The sequence below is a fragment of the Castor canadensis genome, chromosome X (genome assembly GCF_047511655.1).
Source record: "Castor canadensis chromosome X, mCasCan1.hap1v2, whole genome shotgun sequence".
NCBI classification, from domain to species: Eukaryota; Metazoa; Chordata; class Mammalia; order Rodentia; family Castoridae; genus Castor; species Castor canadensis.
The window spans coordinates 17460547-17478766 of record NC_133405.1 but is presented as its reverse complement, the minus strand read 5'-3'; the positions used below and the strand labels follow the sequence as shown (position 1 = coordinate 17478766).

The 18220-nt window shown below is 40.0% G+C and overlaps 1 protein-coding gene across 1 annotated transcript; it reads left to right on the top strand.

Moving 5' to 3' along the window:
* Positions 1-10048: 10048 nt before the first annotated feature.
* On the top strand, positions 10049-15574 carry Brs3 (bombesin receptor subtype 3). Its single transcript, XM_020182645.2, has 3 exons — positions 10049-10482; positions 12051-12402; positions 13811-15574. Exons 1-3 carry the CDS (start codon positions 10049-10051, stop codon positions 14222-14224), a joined length of 1200 nt encoding a protein of 399 aa, XP_020038234.1. The 3' UTR covers positions 14225-15574.
* The last annotated feature ends 2646 nt before the right edge of the window (positions 15575-18220 follow it).

Sequence of the window (18220 nt, the reverse complement as noted above, 5' to 3'; positions counted from 1 at the left end):
TCTGGTAACCAACCTCAGGTTGATCTAGGGGGTGTTCATTCCCCAAGCTCACGTCCATAGTGAACTTCTCCTTAGCTAAGGGCTGCGAGTCCACGCAGCCCTCCTGATTGGCAGGCTCTGCACTCATGGGATGCATGCTGCCTCTCTAGGAGCAGGCCTGGCCAGTTCCTCTGAGGGATGCCAGGCACACTTGGCTCCAAACAGGTGGGGGATGGAAACCCTTGGTGTTCCTACCAGAGCTGCATTGGGAAGTCATCTCCTGGGTAGGTTGCTTCCGGGTGAGAAAGGCCAGGTGTACAGTGAACACGCAGCTTAGTCCTCGCTCTCCCTGACTCTCTCCTGCTGATGCCCAGGCAATGTGCTCCCCTGGTCCCCATTGCACCTGGGATGGGCAGGGGCACGACCCCTTGCTTTTATACATGCCAGGTGATGTAGGGAGTTATTGAGTGCATCAGTCACCCCACTGTGAAACCAAGGCACCCTACAGGTAACAAAAGAAAGAAAGAAAATGTGCACTGAAGCATACTTACAAATTCACAGTGCCACAGTGATTTGTTTTGCTTGTCAGGAGTCCATGGTCCACTTCTTTTTTATTATCTTTATGCATCTCCAGAGTTTCAAACTATTTTTATTAGTCACAACTATTAGCTCAGCTCATCTACATGTTTATTTTCTTACAATTGATACTTAGTTTGTGTGTCATGGTATGTGATGTTCTATTATTCAGGTCCCCTGCACTTCTGATAGAAATGTGTTTTAGACAAACAAATAACATTCAGTAATGAGGACACCATGGACACAGTCCCTACAGCCTGAATGTAAACATGGCCCAGGAAAGCCACCCTTCTCTTGCACCTGGCTGTAAGGGGTTTATGTAGCCTGGAAGAGGGCAGTGCAGATCTTGCCATATCGCAGACTATGACCTCTTCCAGTCCCCATTCTTGGGACCACAGGTCTCTTACCTGAGCATTCAGCCCCACATCCCAAGTCCATATAACCAGGCTTGGCTTTAAAGCGAAGGGAGCTCTTGGCCAGCTCTCTTGTCTTAGCTTCAAGCGACTGTTCTTACTTTTGTGGCCCTGTCTCAGCATTTAATTCAGATGACTTCAGCCCTATATTTTCCTACCTTTCCTAAATTTTGGATACCAGTTCTTCTCTTGATAATTTACAAAATCTCCTAGATGGGGAATTATGTCATTTCATGGTAAGGGGTGGAGGTGGTAAATCAAGGGCTGAGTGTTACTGTGAGGATCTGGAAGAATCCCTTGAAACAGCTAGTGGTCACTAATCCTCATCTTCCCCATGCCATATATCCTAGTACACTTTTTAAGGGACTAGGTGTGCCCTGGACGTTTTTATATGAGCCAAGCTGATCCAGACATCCACTTTAATTCACTGAAGTGTACAGCCTAACCATAAGTATAATTGTGGTGCCTGTATCCCACAATTATATCACAATTATATCCCACAAAGTATATCAGAATTGATATCTTATCTGAGGCAGTGAAGAGAGGGGTTCAAATTCATCACCCATCTGCTAAAATATTTGAATTACTTATCAGTTATTGAATGAGATGTGAATTCAACCCACAGCTCAAATGTGATCTACAAGTTAACCTCAACCTCCTTTGTTGGACTTATTTTCCCTTGCTTCGCTATTCACACCCACATCACAGCAAAACTGACTGCTCATGACCCCAACCACTCCCACCTCTGTGTCCTTGCTGTATATTTTATTTTTGATTTCTTCCCTGACCCTGGTTTTAGCTATTGAAATCCTTTGCAGTTTCTCTAAAAACTGGACCCTCCCATAAATCCTTTCCTGAGTCCTCAACCCTCCTTTAACTAGTTGTGATCTCTCTTTCCTCTGAAGTATGATAGAATTTAATTTCTATCTTGCTTGTGGCATAGATTTTAGCTTGAGATTAGACTGTGGTCCTTGTTGGGATTCAGCTATACCAAGCAAGTTTGGTCAGTTGGGGCAGTCATGGGGGGCCACTCAGGAGATAAAGCTTCCCAAAGGGAGGTAACAGCAATGCCATGGACAAAGTTGACTTGGACATAGAGCTCAAGTCTACATTAGGAATATACTATGATAGCTGTTATCTGAATCTGTCCCAGCACAGCCTCCCAGGACTTATGCCTGTGTCCTATCATAGATTTGCACCCATGAAGGAGTCTCATGGCAGCAAAGGAAACATGACCCTGACTCCTTTTCCTAACATGAATTGCTGAAATCAACAGCATAAATGATGTTTAATGGCCTTGGATAGAGCTTGCAGAGAAGGAACAAGGATGCTCCTCTAAGAGGACATTTTCCATGGAAGGAGAAGCAGAATCCAGGTCATTGGTGGGGCGTTCTGGATCAGACACGCTGTCATTCTGGACACCTGGTGGATGCTCCTCCAAGGCCAGAGCTGCATCTAAGCCATTAGGGATCCACGCCATTTTTTCCTTAGGACATCTCTGACCTGAGTCTGACAGAGTATAGATGATTTCCTGAGGTACTTAATCTTCATGAGGATGACTCAAGTCAGAATTCTGTGTTGGACCTAGTCAAAGCTGGTGGCTTGGTTGAGACTACTTCTTTCTGTTAGGGTAGTGGTTAGGAGCACAAACTGTATAGAACCAACAGCCTGGTTTCAACTTGATAACTTGATTTGCTCTGCATCTCATCTTCCTCATATACAAATGGGAATAATAGTCAACTGAGAGCAGTACGTAGGACCTCCTTTTTTTAAATTTCCTTTATTCATATGTGCATATAATGATTGGGTCATTATTCCCCCCTTCTTCCCTGCCCCCTCCCTTTCCCCCAACCCTCTCTCTCCCCCCGACCCCCTTGCTTCCAAGCAGAAACTGTTTTTCCCTTATCTCTAATTTTGTTGAAGAGAGAGTATAAGCAATAATAGGAAGGACCAATGTTTTTTTTGCCAGTTGAGATAAGGATAGCTATACAGGGAGTTGACTCGCATTGCTTCCATGTACATATGTGTTACTTTCTAAATTGATTCTTCTCGAACTAACCTTTTCTCTAGTTCCTAGTCCCCTTCTCCTATTGCCCTCTGTTGCGTTAAGGTTTCTGCCTTAGTTCCTTTGCATTGAAGACAGCAAATGCTACCTTTTTTTTTTTGGATTACCTACCTATCCTCATACCTCACTTGTGTGCACTCACCTTATCATGTGATCAAAGTCCAATCCCCTTGTTGTGTTTGCCCTTGATCTAATGTCCGCATATGAGGGAGAACATACGATTTTTGGTCTTCTGGGCCTGGCTAACCTCGTTCAGGATGATGTTCTCCAGTTCCATCCTCTTACTTGCGAATGATAAGATTTCATTCTTCTTCATGGCTGCATAAAATTCCATTGTGTATAACCACATTTTCTTTATCCATTCGTCAGTAGTGGGGCATTTTGGCTGTTTCCATAACTTGGCTATTGTGAATAGGGCTGCAATAAACATGGGTGTACAAGTACCTCTGGAGTAACCTGTGACCCATTCCTTTGAGTATATCCCCAAGAGTGGTATTGCTGGATCAAATTGCAGGCTATGTTTAGATTTTTAAGAAGCCTCCAGATTTTTTTCAGAGTGGTTGTACTAGTTTGCATTCCCACCAGCGGTGTATAAGGGTTCCTTTCTCCCCACATCCTTGCCAACACCTGTTGTTGGTGGTGCTTCTAATGATGGCTATTCTAACAGGGGTGAGGTGGAATCTTAGTGTAGTTTTGATTTGCATTTCCTTTATGGCTAGAGATAGTGAGCACTTTTTCATGTGTTTTTTGGCCATTTGAATTTCTTCTTTTGAGAAAGTTCTGTTTAGTTCACTTTCCCATTTCTTCATTGGTTCGTTAATTTTGGGAGAGTTTAGTTTTTGGTGTTCCCTGTATATTCTGATTTGGTATTTGGTGTTCCCTGTATATTCTGATTATCAGTCCTTTGTCTGATGTATAACTGGCAAATATTTTCTCCCACTCAGTGGGTGGTCTCTTCAGTTTAGAGACCATTCTTTTTGTTGAGCAGAAGCTTTTTAGTTTTATAAGGTCCCATTTGTGTATGCTTTCTCTTAGTTGCTGAGCTGGTTCCATTGAGGAAGTCCTTGCCTATACCTATTACTTCCAAAGTATTTCCTACTCTTTCCTGTATCAACTTTAGAGTTTGGGGTCTGATATTAAGGAGTAGGACCTCCTTGAAGTTAGTGGTTTCAAAGTCCATTTCAAGAGGCAAGACTAAGTTGCCAATCACCAAGTCGACTGCATTGAACAAAGAAAGTAGAGACTGGTTCATGGGAACCTAGAGATCCTTAGTTCTGTTTAATGAGGGACATCATTAGAAATCTTTTTCTCATTTTTATTAGGATATATTCATCGTACAGGAGGATTCATTGTGATGATTTCGAATAGGCATACATTACACAAAGTTGGATGGCCCCCATTATCTCCCCCGCTTGACCCCCTCCCTACCCCACTTAAAGCAATTTCAAGAGGTTTCATTGTTCTACTTCTCTTTTCTTTACGTATATCATTAGTATTCTTCCTAAAAAAAATTCTTCCTACAAAAGCCCTCAATGCCTTTGTAATTTGGATATTACTGGATAAAAGACCTAATTTTTAATTTGTAGGCTTATCATAACTTGTCATGCTGGCAGTGCTCTGCAGACCAATGATGATCACTGGAGAGGGACTGCTGTGTTTGGTGAAATAGTGGAAAAAATGATTATACTTGGCAGAGTGATATAGAGACTGTAGGACAGAGTCTGGGACTCCCAGTGGGACAGCAATAGTGTCGGGGGGAGTATCTCTGTTTATGAGTACAGGGAAGGTCTTATGAAAGACCCAAAAGGATTAAAAATTGCCACTGACTCTAGCAGAACCTTGGCTCCAAACTATAGCTAGGACCCCAATCTTTACAGGTTCCCAAAAGTGCTTGAGGTGGAGGACTTAACAAGAAGCTAGACATCCTGTATGAGCAAGTGTGTATTGGGGCCAGAGAAATTCAGATTTTGTGATTGTTCATGCCCTTATCGTAACTCTTTCATTATTTGATCCATGTGCTATGTAGCTCTCAAGAGTATGAGCCCTAGTCCTGACAGAATGTGGTGGAGACTGCTAGAAATATCTTTCTCATCTCTAAGCCCTCTACAGCATCTAGCACCAGGCTTACTTCTCCCCCACCCACATTCTTCGGCTTCATTGACTCTAATTTTCATGTCACAAATTCACCTACTTTAAGTGTACAATTTAAGTTCTAATAACTTTATACAACCAGGCAACTACATCACATAGTTTCAGAACACCTCCACTATCCCAAAATTTTCCCTATGCTCCTTAGCAATTATCCTTGCCCCAAACTTCAGACTCAGTCAACCGGTGATGTGCTATCCATTATTTATGGTTTCATCTTTGCTAGAAATTTTATATTAAGGAATCATTAATGGTATTTCATCGCATATGTTTAAAATTCATCCAGTAATAGTTTTTCATTTTTATTTTATGTAGTATTCCATTATTGAATAACCATTTTGTTTACTCGTTTTCTAACTTATGGGCATTTGAGTATTTATGATTTGTTTTTATGAAAAATGCTTCCATATTCATTTGATTTATAGTCTGTGTGTGGACATATGCTTTCATTTATTTTGGGTAGATACCTAGGAGTAGAATTGTGGGCCCGTATGGTAAATGTGTGGTCTTCATTGATTTGAAACAATTTAACAGGGATTAATGAGTAGGAGGCTGAAAGCAAGCCATGCCATGTGTGAATGGGACACATGATCAGGGGTATAGGTGAGAATTCTCAGCAAAGAAAGAATATTACTGAGAAGTAGAAATGCATTGAGATAAATTCATCTTCTTTATAATTCATACTTCAATATCCAGGAAGCCTAAACATTTTATCTAATCCAAAATTGTCTCAATCTATTATGATCGTAGAGCTTCACATTGGTCACAGCATGTGAGATCAGGCATGTGTGAGTGGACATAAATAGTGACAAAGTTGTCTATAAAGGTGTTTAAATCTGGGAACAGCCTACATGGTTATCCACTTTTAGGGAGACATTAAGTTTATTGTTTATTTTTATTTTTGGCTGTTTGGGATTTGAACTCAGGACCTTGTACTTGCTAGACAAGGGCTGTACCACTTGAGCCACACCTCCAGCAAAATCAGCCTTCCAACTTTTTTTGGTTTTATGGTATTTGAACTCAGGGCCTTACACTTGCTAGGCAGATGCTCCACCACTTGAGCCATGCACCCAGCCCTGCCATTAGGTTTCGTCATGCCAAGAATTTGCCTTTAACAAAAACTTCCGTTTGCTAAAGGTTCAATTGAAGATGTTACTTTTATTAGAGTCTATCCTTGTAATTTGTATTTATTTTACTTGTTCTCTGTGGAGGCCATTCTGAATAATGATCACCTCTTGATATTTGAAACTGTACCAACAAGCTTTGGGGCAAGAAGAGGAGAGAATTTGGTAACAACAGGAATCATTGTTACAGAGATCCAAATATACCTAGGAGTCAAGGTGTATCCTCTTACAATTGATAAAACCCTGTGAATTTATGACAAAGAAATCAATCCTGTTTCTTAGCCCAAGAGTATAAAAGAAGGGACCCCTGTAATTAGTGATTGAGAGTTTGGGTTACTTTTCAGTCCCCGAATATACAGAGTGTGCTTGAGTCAGAAGCGAAAAGTTTATCCCATTTATCTTCTTCCATTGGGAAGATCAACCCAGGGCCATTTGGGCAGAGGTACCCAAAAATTCAGTAAATCTAGCTCACCAGAAGTAGAGATTTATAGGGAGGAGTTGCAGGTCCAGGAAGATTTTTGACATGTGTATTACATAACGTAGTACATTTTTCTTTAATGAAGACCCACAGAAATACCTCCTAGGCCTTAATAACAGGAAAAACCCATGATTCTCCTGAACAAATTGGATTACTTTGATCATAAATAAATGATTCTGAGTGCATTTCCCTGGCCACCAGCAGTGACATCACCTGGGAACTTGTGGAAGACGCATGCTCAGAACACATGCCAAACCTTCCAAATTGGAACCTCTGGAGGTGAGACTCAGCAATCTCTGTTTTGATAAGCCTGACTGGTAATTCTGGTGGAAGCCAAAATTTGAGAACCACTGTACTTATTAACTAATGGCTGAGAATCTCAGAGTCAAGTTTTTCGCTTCTCTCCATCAACTTAGAGGCAGAGAAGGGTTCTTCAGCACTCTTAGTTCCCAAACACCTTGGACATTTAAAAAATATTTTACAGTAACTGAATTGGGCTGAACCAGGGAATCCGATTTCAGAAAATTAGTGATTGATGTGTTCAATGTCCAATACTTCCTTTGAGTTAAAAGCTTCATTAGGATTATATTTCAACTGCTTAGTCTATAACCAAGTAGTTGGTTTTGAAAATCTTGGATGACAATATTGACCAATTATGCACTAAACACAAAAGGTGATTTCATCATTTTGTATAGGCCAATGCCCTGAAGCGCCTGTTAAAAATGATTAACTAGATGAAGAGCAGATATAAAAACAGATGAATATCATGAATTGCTGGTTAGCTTGGAAATCTCTTATTCTTGGGTTAACAGAATATGCAGAAAACCTAAGTCTACGATGCCAAATGAGAAAATATGGCTTGCTGGCAGGAACTGAGTGTTTTTCAGCTCCTGTCAATGATTTTTACCTTTTTGCAAGCCAGAAAGAATCAGTTTCATCTCAGTTCTGCTACCAAGTACTTTCAAGACCTTGGATGAGCTACTTCCCCCCTTGGACCTCATTTCTGTCTCTGCAAATGAAAGCATTTGATTTCATCATCTCTAAGGTCACTTCCATCTCTGATATTCTGGGAATCTGGAATTCTAAGATCCCATCTCTCCAGCACCATTCCAATACTGCTACTGTCTCCTGACTTCTCTTGACCAGAAGACAGAGTAAGAAGGCAGAGGACGCTGATGGCTGCACCTGCTGAAAGCATGACTGAGATCTTGGGAATTCAGATAATTTCAGAAATTTCATGCTTCTTACAGAGCAGTGCTGTGTAGAGGTCAGATAGTGGTATGGGAGATACCACTATCTTTGCCAAATGATACATGGAAATCCTGGAGTGACCTCATCATTAGGTGAGAAAGAGATGTGAACTGAAGAGCCCCTTTTATTTTTTGTAGGGATGATTTTTGGTTTTGGTGGTAATATACTGGAGATTGAAATCACAGCCTCGCACTTGTGCTACTCTGTCAGCCATTTTGGGGTTAGTTATTTTTGAGATAGGGTCTAGCTTTATGCCTGGGCCAGCCTAGACAAGATCCTCCTATTTGTGCTTCTTCATGTAGCTGAGATGATAGGCACGCCCATCACAAACAGCCATTGGTTCAGATTGGGTCTCATGAACTTTCTGTCCAGGTTGGCAGTGAACCGTGATCTTCTCAATCTCTGTCTCCTGAGTAGCTAGGATTACAGGTGTGAGCCATCTCACCCAGCAATAGAAATGATTTTAAAGAGTCAGTCCATTGTATGAAATGACTCAAGTGCATATACTTAAAAGCTTCAGGATTGGGGTTTATGAAAACACTCCCCCTCCCCATTCCTATCCAAAGCATGTATTTAGCTGAGTAACTCCAAGCAGTGGAGATAATTTCATAAAGAGTAGAGGATGGGTGTGGTGTGGAGGGCTCAAATGAACCAGGCATTTGATGCAATTCTTCCACTTCAAGTTCTCTGTAGAATTTATTGCACCTGTTCTGTTGGCCTAACGAGCAGCCTTCATTTGCTTCCGCTGGTCATCAGCTAGCCAAATATGTTACTGTTTCTATTTTACTTCCCAGACTGATTTCTAATATGGTTATGCGTATAAAGACCTTCCATGCAAAGTTTTTCCTAGCTGAGAGAGGATCCATTGAATCTGATAAATTTCAGAGAATACTTCTTAGGTGCCTTCAAACTGCTGGTCTCCCATTCTCACCCCCCATTTTTTATTTTTAAAATGAGCTTTGTTTGCTAGCACTAAGGTGATAGCTTTAACTTTTTACTTCCTTCAGTTGATGTAAACACAATGGCCAGGCCCCTCATCTCTGGAGTAATCTCCTCTGGAAATAATGATTTTCATTTTTACAGGTCCTTTTGTGTCAGGAACTCAACTGGCATTGTTATGGTTTATTTTGTTTTGGGATAAGGAAGTTTCATTTTAACCGTTTCTAGAGAGAAAATCCCTAAAGAGCTTCCACCCCCCACCCCAAATATGCAATATTAAAATAGTCAAATGGGAAAATTGTTTTTATTAGAGCATTTAAAGACAAAAGAGCTGGCAGTTTGTCTAGATTTTTCATTTCTTAAAGGTTACTTTGATATGGCACAGTGTAGCCCCAGGAATATGCAAAATTGGTAATTACCATGTGTCGGAGCTAGTATGAAGCCCAGGTCACCTGAATTATTGCTTCTTGGAGGTGGCATAAGCCCTGTCAAGGTATGAATGATTTGTTACTTCAGCACTGCCATGATATTAAATCTTGAGGAGTGGGTTCAAGTCAGTGCTTTCAGGGGACAACTACTCTTATTTGTCATGTAAAAGGAAGTGCATTAGACTACCCAGTGACTGTAGAGGGGTAAATGAGGTATTTTTAGGAGAAAATCACCAAAATCTCTACAGACCATGGTGGGTAGACACGAAGACAGGGTGATGCTAATAAACACTAAGATCACTTAATGAGTCTAATTATTCAAGGAGTCCTCATTAGGGGAGAACAAGCAACTGCAGAGCATTTCCCCAGCCCCCTCCCTCCTCTTATGTCATAGGAAAACCAGTAAGACTCCTCCATCCTCCACCTCCCACTCTCGAGTGCCAGATCGGTAAGCGCTTAGCCAAGCATGCTGGGAGACACAGAACAACCGTAGGAAAGGAGTATCCTGATGTCTTGGATTTTCTTTCCATTCTGTTGTGCTCTGTTCTCCTAACACCACCTCATTACTAGACGTAGGCACTAGACGTGACAATCAACTACATTTGAACTGAGCAGGAGAAATATTGAAGGCACAGTCTCCAGGAGAAATGTCTCTAAGGCAGCCTCAGTCACCTAATCAGACTTTAATTTCAATCACAAATGACACAGAATCATCAAGCTCTGTGGTTTCCAACGAAACCACAAATAAAGGACAGACCGGGGACAACTCTCCAGGAATAGAAGCACTGTGTGCCATCTATATCACTTATGCTGTGATCATTTCGGTGGGCATCCTTGGAAATGCTATTCTCATCAAAGTCTTTTTCAAGACCAAATCCATGCAAACAGTTCCAAATATTTTCATCACCAGTCTGGCTTTCGGGGACCTTTTACTTCTGCTGACATGTGTGCCGGTGGATGCGACCCACTACCTCGCAGAAGGATGGCTGTTCGGAAGAATTGGTTGTAAGGTGCTCTCTTTCATCCGGCTCACTTCTGTTGGTGTGTCAGTGTTCACATTAACAATTCTCAGCGCTGACAGGTGAGTTTCTTTTCTCTGTTATATTTGCCGGGAGGTGAAATTAGGCAAAAAGAAAAGAAAAGCTTGTACTTAGCTTTTACCGGCTACCGTTTCTGCTTTTCTCATGCTTGGTAACCTAGATCTAGGATTGGAAAATCCGGTGGCATTTTAAATAAAAAGTTGGTGTAAAAATATTAAAATTCCTGTGCTAGCAACTGGGAAGTACTTGAAAATGTATGCTGTTGGGGGGGATTTCTTTTCTTTGAAATGTAATTATTTGCTTGAAGGAATACCGAACAGTGTTTTTATTTTCCTCCTGCTTATTAAGTAAGGCAAATTGCTGCAGGTGTAAAAAAAAAAAAAAACCCATGCTTTATACATTAGTGCAGCCTAGTGGCACAATATAGTCAACATAAAATATCGGCATAGGTGTGAAATTGACCACCCATGCATTACTGTATATCGGAAGGATGGTAAAGAGATAGCATGCACCTAATTTATTTGAAATTTATCAAATTAGCTAATGACTGAAAAACAGTAAGGTTTTCAGCTCCCTGGCAACTCAGTGTAATGTCATCAGTTTGTTAATTCTATTTGTTTTCTCTATAGGAATTCAGTGACATTATGGTTTCCAGAAAAATAAATTAACCCTGATTGACTTTTAGAGCTGTATGGATAGAGTACGAAAACCTCTCGCCGTCAGGGTGTTTGGACTGTGTTAGGATGTTTTCAGTCTAAGTACTGTGTTTTTCTGTGTTCCTATTGTAGAAGGATAACTGTGAAAACATGAAAAAATTGAGGTTCCAAATGTTAAAAGTGATGTTTTAAAAAGCCTGCAGGAAGTCTGTAAGTAATCAATGACTGGCAGTGCCAAAAGGAATAGCTTCTTCTACAGATTTTGGAATCTGACAAGGGGGAAAAGCTTTCCTTGTGTCTTTTTCTGATTTTTCTTTGAATGGTCATATATTCTACCTGAGTGCAGACTTCTGTAAAGGTTATAGACTTTAAGGTGGATTTGTCTGACTGAGGAGGCATCTTTGCACTGGCACAAGGCTTCCAATTTCACCCTTGGCTTGCCTTAAATCTCCCCACTGATTGATCAGCTTGGGCAACAAAGTAGTGCTTCTGAATGGGGAAGAAATTAACCCTCTCATCTTTATCGCTGTAAATCCCTGGAATTCTTTTCTAGGAAGGTCAAAGACTGCTCACTCATGAGAAGAGGAGAATTAATTTGGTTTAACGTGAGTCACTTATACAAAAAGTACTCTTTTAGAATACTTAAGGTAATACATAGGAAGTGAATTACTCTTGGTTGCACATAAAAAGAGAGGGTCTGTATATAATTATAAAATGACAAATCTGGAATATCTCACAGGAGTGAATAAAGGAAAACTGATTAGCCTAAATGAAAATCCTGGGGTGTCTTATATGTCTTTGAAGCCATAACCAATTCTACTTGGTTAATATTGACTTGGTTATATAGAAATAGATAAGGGGTAGAACTGGATGACTACTACGATAACTCCAATCCTAAAATTGCGAAATGTGCCTGTGAATTTTGACCTTTGCCTCTGATTATGTGTTTCTAGATATAAAGCCGTTGTGAAGCCGCTTGAGCGACAGCCCCCCAATGCCATCCTGAAGACTTGTGCAAAAGCTGGCTGCATCTGGATCGTGTCTATGATATTTGCTCTGCCAGAGGCTATATTCTCAAATGTATATACTTTTCGAGATCCTAACAAGAATATGACATTTGAATCGTGTGCCTCCTATCCTGTCTCTGAGAGGCTTCTGCAAGAAATCCATTCTCTGTTGTGTTTCTTAGTGTTCTACATTATCCCACTCTCGATTATCTCTGTCTATTATTCTTTGATTGCTAGGACTCTGTACAAAAGCACTTTGAACATACCTACTGAGGAGCAAAGCCATGCCCGAAAGCAGGTATGTATTAACCACTACTCATGCAAATATAGTTTGGATTTAGAGGTGAAATCCATACTTTTGCAGAGTGAGCAACTGTATAATTACCTGTGTATAAATACAATAGCAGTGTGTATTTTTGTTATGTGCACAGGCTCTGGTTTTAATCCCAACTCTATCAGACATGAACTGAGCAATCAATTTAACCTCTGTGAGCCTGTAAAATTAAGATGAGGATTAGATGACATAGATGAAATGCTCATCGTAGTTCCTTGTGTTACTCTGCATTCAATAAACAGTGAGACTATTATTGTTAGAGAGGGGACAGCTGAAGTTTGGGAGCAAAGTGATTTACCCTATGGAATAGTGAGAAACATCACATAAGGGAGAATGTAAAGCAGAGCATCTTTTATTTAAGAGAGCGTAACAGAATAATAGAAATGCACAGAATTGTAGAACTGGCAAGACCATCACCTTATTCAATGCAAACCATATACACACAGATGTGAACTGAGGTCTGGGAGGGGAAAATGAAGTGCCACGGGCAACACAATGACTCACAGACACTTGATTAAGACCATTGCAAGAGCCAGGTGTGGTCTCTTCTCATAAATACCGAGAGAATAAAAGATATGTTGCAAAAACATAGTTCCATTTGATTAGGAATAAAAGCATTTCTATTCTGGGGAGGGGGTGATTAAATTTATCTCCTAATCAGTACACACATAGGGAGGAGGGAAAGAGGGATGGGAATAGGAAGAGGGAGAGTTTTTTTTTTTGGAGCTAGTCCATTGGGTTAGTTTCACAACAGTACTCATGAGGCTGGAGCTGCATGTTCAGTGCCCATGTACTAGTTAGTTATCTTTGCTCTGTCCGTGACCACAGGTTATATTTTCACTTAATCTGGTTCGTCTCTCTTATTAGTAGATGTATGTAGGAGTATTTGCAAATATGAAGGATGGCACATTTGTTTTTTATTCCTCTGACTGTATCTTTAGAGTTTTTATAGATTGAAAACAAGTTTTGATACAAACTTGACAGCTTTGGTGAGCTCCAGATTATTTTAACCTATTGATCCAGTGAAGGCAGTTTTGGATAGTGTCTTTATTTTTAATTAAATTAAATCGCAGGGAATGCCACAGCACTCCTTGAACTAACTGGAGACATTCTAGAGTATTTTAAAATCAGGGGGATGGTGGGAAGTCTCTGAATTAGAGTTAATAAGACTTAGGATCACTGGTTACCATGCCAATTAACTCGCTCTATGCTGTAGCCACAGGTTGATTTCCTGCATGTCTCAGCTCACAAGCACATGCTCCAAGAAGACCAGCTTGTTAACTGTAAATTTCTACATAAATCTACAGGATGGCTTTTATTTCTGCTAGCTAAATGATTTTTTTGTGTGTGTGCCATTTTTCTCTCCCTGTAGATCGAATCCCGGAAGAGAATTGCCAAAACTGTATTGGTGCTGGTGGCTCTGTTTGCTCTCTGCTGGTTGCCAAATCACCTCCTGTATCTCTACCACTCATTCACTTACCAAAGCTATACAGACCCCTCTGCCATTCATTTTATTGTTACCATTTTCTCTCGGGTGCTGGCTTTCAGTAATTCTTGTGTAAACCCCTTTGCTCTCTACTGGCTGAGCAAAACCTTCCAGAAGCATTTTAAAGCTCAGCTCTTCTGCTGCAAGGCAGGGCTGCCTGAGCCTCCTCTTGCTGATACCCCTCTTAACAACCTGGCTGTGATGGGAAGGGTCCCGGGCACTGCTAGCACACAGATGTCTGAAATTAGTGTGACCTTGTTCACTGGGTGTAATGTGAAGAAGGAAGAGGACAGAGTCTAGATTTCCATTTAAAATGGTGTTTTACCTCCCAGTGTGTGCACCCATCTCTACACTGTTCATAGGTGTATGGTGTCTGGGTTTTTGTTGTTTGTGAATTGTGTTGAAATTTCCAGAATGCAAGAGCTCTATAAGTAAAAGACAAACCATGATTTTCTTTGAAGTGCAGACACAAATGTCATTGGGCTTTCTAAATAAAATGAAGCCCACTAAGTAGATACAGGCAGGTTTGGATACTGCCAATGAAAGGGGAGGGTGAATAGGAGGGAAGGTGAAATAACCAAGATGAAGCTTAAAAACTCAATTTGTTTCCATCCTATCTCTGATACTTCTAATTTCTCATATGCTCATGTGATTGTTATAAAATTGTGTTTGTGTTTATTATGTGATATAAATCTAGGGATTCTACTTTGTATATGAAAAGGGGTTCAAAAAGAGGTAAGACATCTCCTCAGCAGTTTCCTTAAAAAAAACTTTCATGGTGACTGCCCTTTTCCATTAATTGTTATTACATTGCAACTAAATCTCGGCAATTGAGGTAACAATGTTTTAGCATCAGCAGGTTTAAGGTACCGAGTTAAAAATCTGAGGCAAGGTACTTCCCTTACTGGGTCAACACTTTCTGACTTCATGACAGGAACTGCTATTGATTAGTAACTGGGCAAAGTTATCTATCCCAAGTATTAAGAACTTGCCTTATTCCCCGGCAGAATAAGTGGCCATGTGTGTGTGCCATGTCATTAAGGACCCCAGAGTCTGCAACCCTGCCAGCTTCTGAAATTCTTTAAGGAAATTCATTTCTTCTGGGTAAGCAGTGCCCTCTTTCTAAAACCTGCAGAAGTACCACACGAAATCCCTAACACCTAGGTGTGCAGTAATCATCAGATCATCTTCCTGCTTGACTTCATTCAACTGGATGGGTGCCTAAGTCCTGTAAGAGTATGACCTAATTCATCTCTGTCCCTGCAAGTCAGAGGGAAGGCTCTGATTTTCTGTCCTCTGCTCCTACGTGCTAATAAAATAAGCTTGTTAATAAATGTCATTTAAGTAACTGTTGTCAATAGATTTGTTAGATTTAAATTTGTGGTTTCAGAAAATGTATTCCTGGAGCAAATTAAAGCTTATATTTGGCATATAGTTAAAATTGTATTTTTAAAAACTTGATTTTCAAGTGTGCTTTTTGGTATATTTAAGCTTTCTTTAAATGGCTTGTGTAGTTGTGAACTTCTAATGGCGTGGCTCAAAAAGGGGCTCTATATTAACACTAGCCTTTAAATCTCTGTAAAATTGGTTTACTTAAAATGTGGGTGCTGATACTGTACTAATATTGTTTTAAGGTAGACATTGTAAAAGGTGGGGAAACAAATAAATATGAAATAAAGTTTCAGTGGCTTTGAGTAACTTTATATCCTAAAATACTATTTCTGATAAAATATAACTAAGAACAATTTTAATTCCAAGATGTCATTTTTATATCACAAAACTCCAAATTATTTTTCCTACCTTCCTGAGTTACTTTCTCTAAGCATAACATTTTAGAAATAAATTGATGAAAGTTCCAGCTTACAAAATCCAACAGCCTTTTAACAGTTCAGAAAACTAAGAGCACAAAGAACTTGTTTTTGTTCTTACTAACCCCTACATGAGTTAAAGATCTGATATGAAATAATTCCCTGAATGGTTTTATAAGGCATCCAAAGCTAGATAATTGGGGTTAAAATTTGTGGCTCTTTTAAGTTTTTGGAGTGAGTGGTCTTTCTTTTAACAGATTATCCTTGTCAGGGCTAACGGAACAAGTAAGCCACAATATCCAGAATTTCTTTCACTCAGATTATTGTGGTATCAGAAATGTTCTATGGAAGAATTCATTTATTTGGAGAGTCCTAGATAAGAGGAAGTGGTGGACATAAGCAAAACAAATATTGTTTATGTTGCAATTTTGTTCAGGGTCTTTTCTTGCCCAAGATTTAGGATATGGACTATAATAATATCTATGAAGCAAAAAAATACAGTCACAAAGTTAGATAAACAAAAGACATGTCTAGTGGGCAAGTCTTCCTCATTGAAGTTGGAAGTAATAGTTTAACATTGGCATACCTATTACAAATAACAGACTAGGTTTTAAAGAATTTCTGCAATTTAAACCATCTTAGGTCAGCAATCCATCGATCTTTTTTGTCAGGAGTTCCTTTTATTTCCACTAAGTCTTCAAATTACACGATAAGGGGACAAAAACATTCCTAAACAGAGAGGGCTTGAAGAGGCCATTAAAAAACCTAGTTTGCTATAGTTCCTAGGCAAAGTAGGTAACTTCTTCCAGCAACCAGTCTCTGGTTTTGTAGGTTAATGTATTTTTATCCATCAAGAAGGCCATGGCCAGGAGTAAAACACAGATTACCCCTTACAGAAGTCAGCGAGAGAATGATGCTGCTTTTCAAGGAAGGCAGCTGTTTGGATTCCATCTTCTTCCTTTTCACAGGTCCACCAGTCTCTCACATGGTCCATCTCCATAGTGGTCATGGAGTTTCAGGAGCAACCCCCTATCTTATAGCCTCTGGTTTTGCTCGTTACTTTGAGTGTTTCTGTGACTTGTAAAAAATCTTGAAAAGGAGAGGTTACACAGACAGAGATGCTTCCCAAGTACCTCAGTCACTAGGAATTTATTCTACAAAAATATAGGGAAGTAAGCCTAAGAAAGAACCGAAACCTGTAGACCAGAGCATTGTTAAAAAAACAAAAACTGTTACATGTCATGGCCAAAGAGAATGGCACTGCAGGTACAAGTATACTTAGCTTCCAATTCCACTGCTCCATGACCCTCTGGAGTCTGCTGCTTTAGCTGCTTCTTTCATCCCTAGGGAACTTCTCCATAACAGGCTCCTGGCCTGCCTTTTACCTTCCTTAGGTAGGTCTTCTTGCTTTGCTTCTACTCTATTCTACACACCTTATTCTGTTTCATACCCAAACTTCCTGGAAGAGGCTTTTATTGGCCCACTTAGTAAAATCAAATGTAGAATGCAATGCTACCTCTCACACAGGCCTCCAGACAGCCTTTGGGCCAGAGTAACAGGATGACACTGGATCTAGACATAAACTTTTTGGTCATTTGCTTGGAAGGGGGTTTGTGGGTACAACAGGCATTTAAGAGTATCATGTGCAATAAAGTGGCATAGCACATTGTCTCCTATGCTGTGAACTCACTCAGGAATGAAAAAGGGAGCACAACAGTATATTGTTGAAAAGAGCCATATACTATTTTTGGATCTAGGAAGAAATATTTAGCAATGTTTAAATGAGCCTAATAAAACTCATAAAATGCATGCAAATGCAGTTCTCCAATAGCTCCTATGAGAACAAGAACTTCATGAAAAAGAAACATAATTTAAAACAAGAACAAACTACTATTAAAAAGACATTGTTATGGTTAAAATCAGATTCGTATACCCTAGGAATGTGGAGAGCCAGGATTTTCTACAACCACATTCATCTGCTATGTTTACAAGCAAAGGCCCTACAATAGTAGAAATGATTTCTTCTGGCAAGCTTTTCCCTACTCTCAAGTCTGGATTATGATACTGATGTTTACACATAATGGGTTCATTGTTGTTTTTAATGAATAAGAAATAAATGGCAGCTTTAATATTACAGCAAGTACTGATAAATATCCACATACGAAAAAGCTCTCTGGGGGTCTTCAACAGCATTTTTTTTTTTTAGCATAAAAGGGTGCCGAGAGCAAAAAGTTTTGAGAGTCACTGCTCTTGAGCATCCCGTATTTCTCCCATCATATTACTTACCAATCACCTGTCTCCGTGAGATGTGCTTCTCTTCTTGACCGCTGTCACCAGAACCTCCAACAGTACCCAGCAAATTAGTAGGAACGCAATATCTAATTAAAAAATATAGACCTCTGCACTTTTGGCAACTTGTGCAATTTCTACAGGAAAAGAACAGTTCTATGCACACCCACGTTTATTGCAGCACTTTTTACACTAGTCA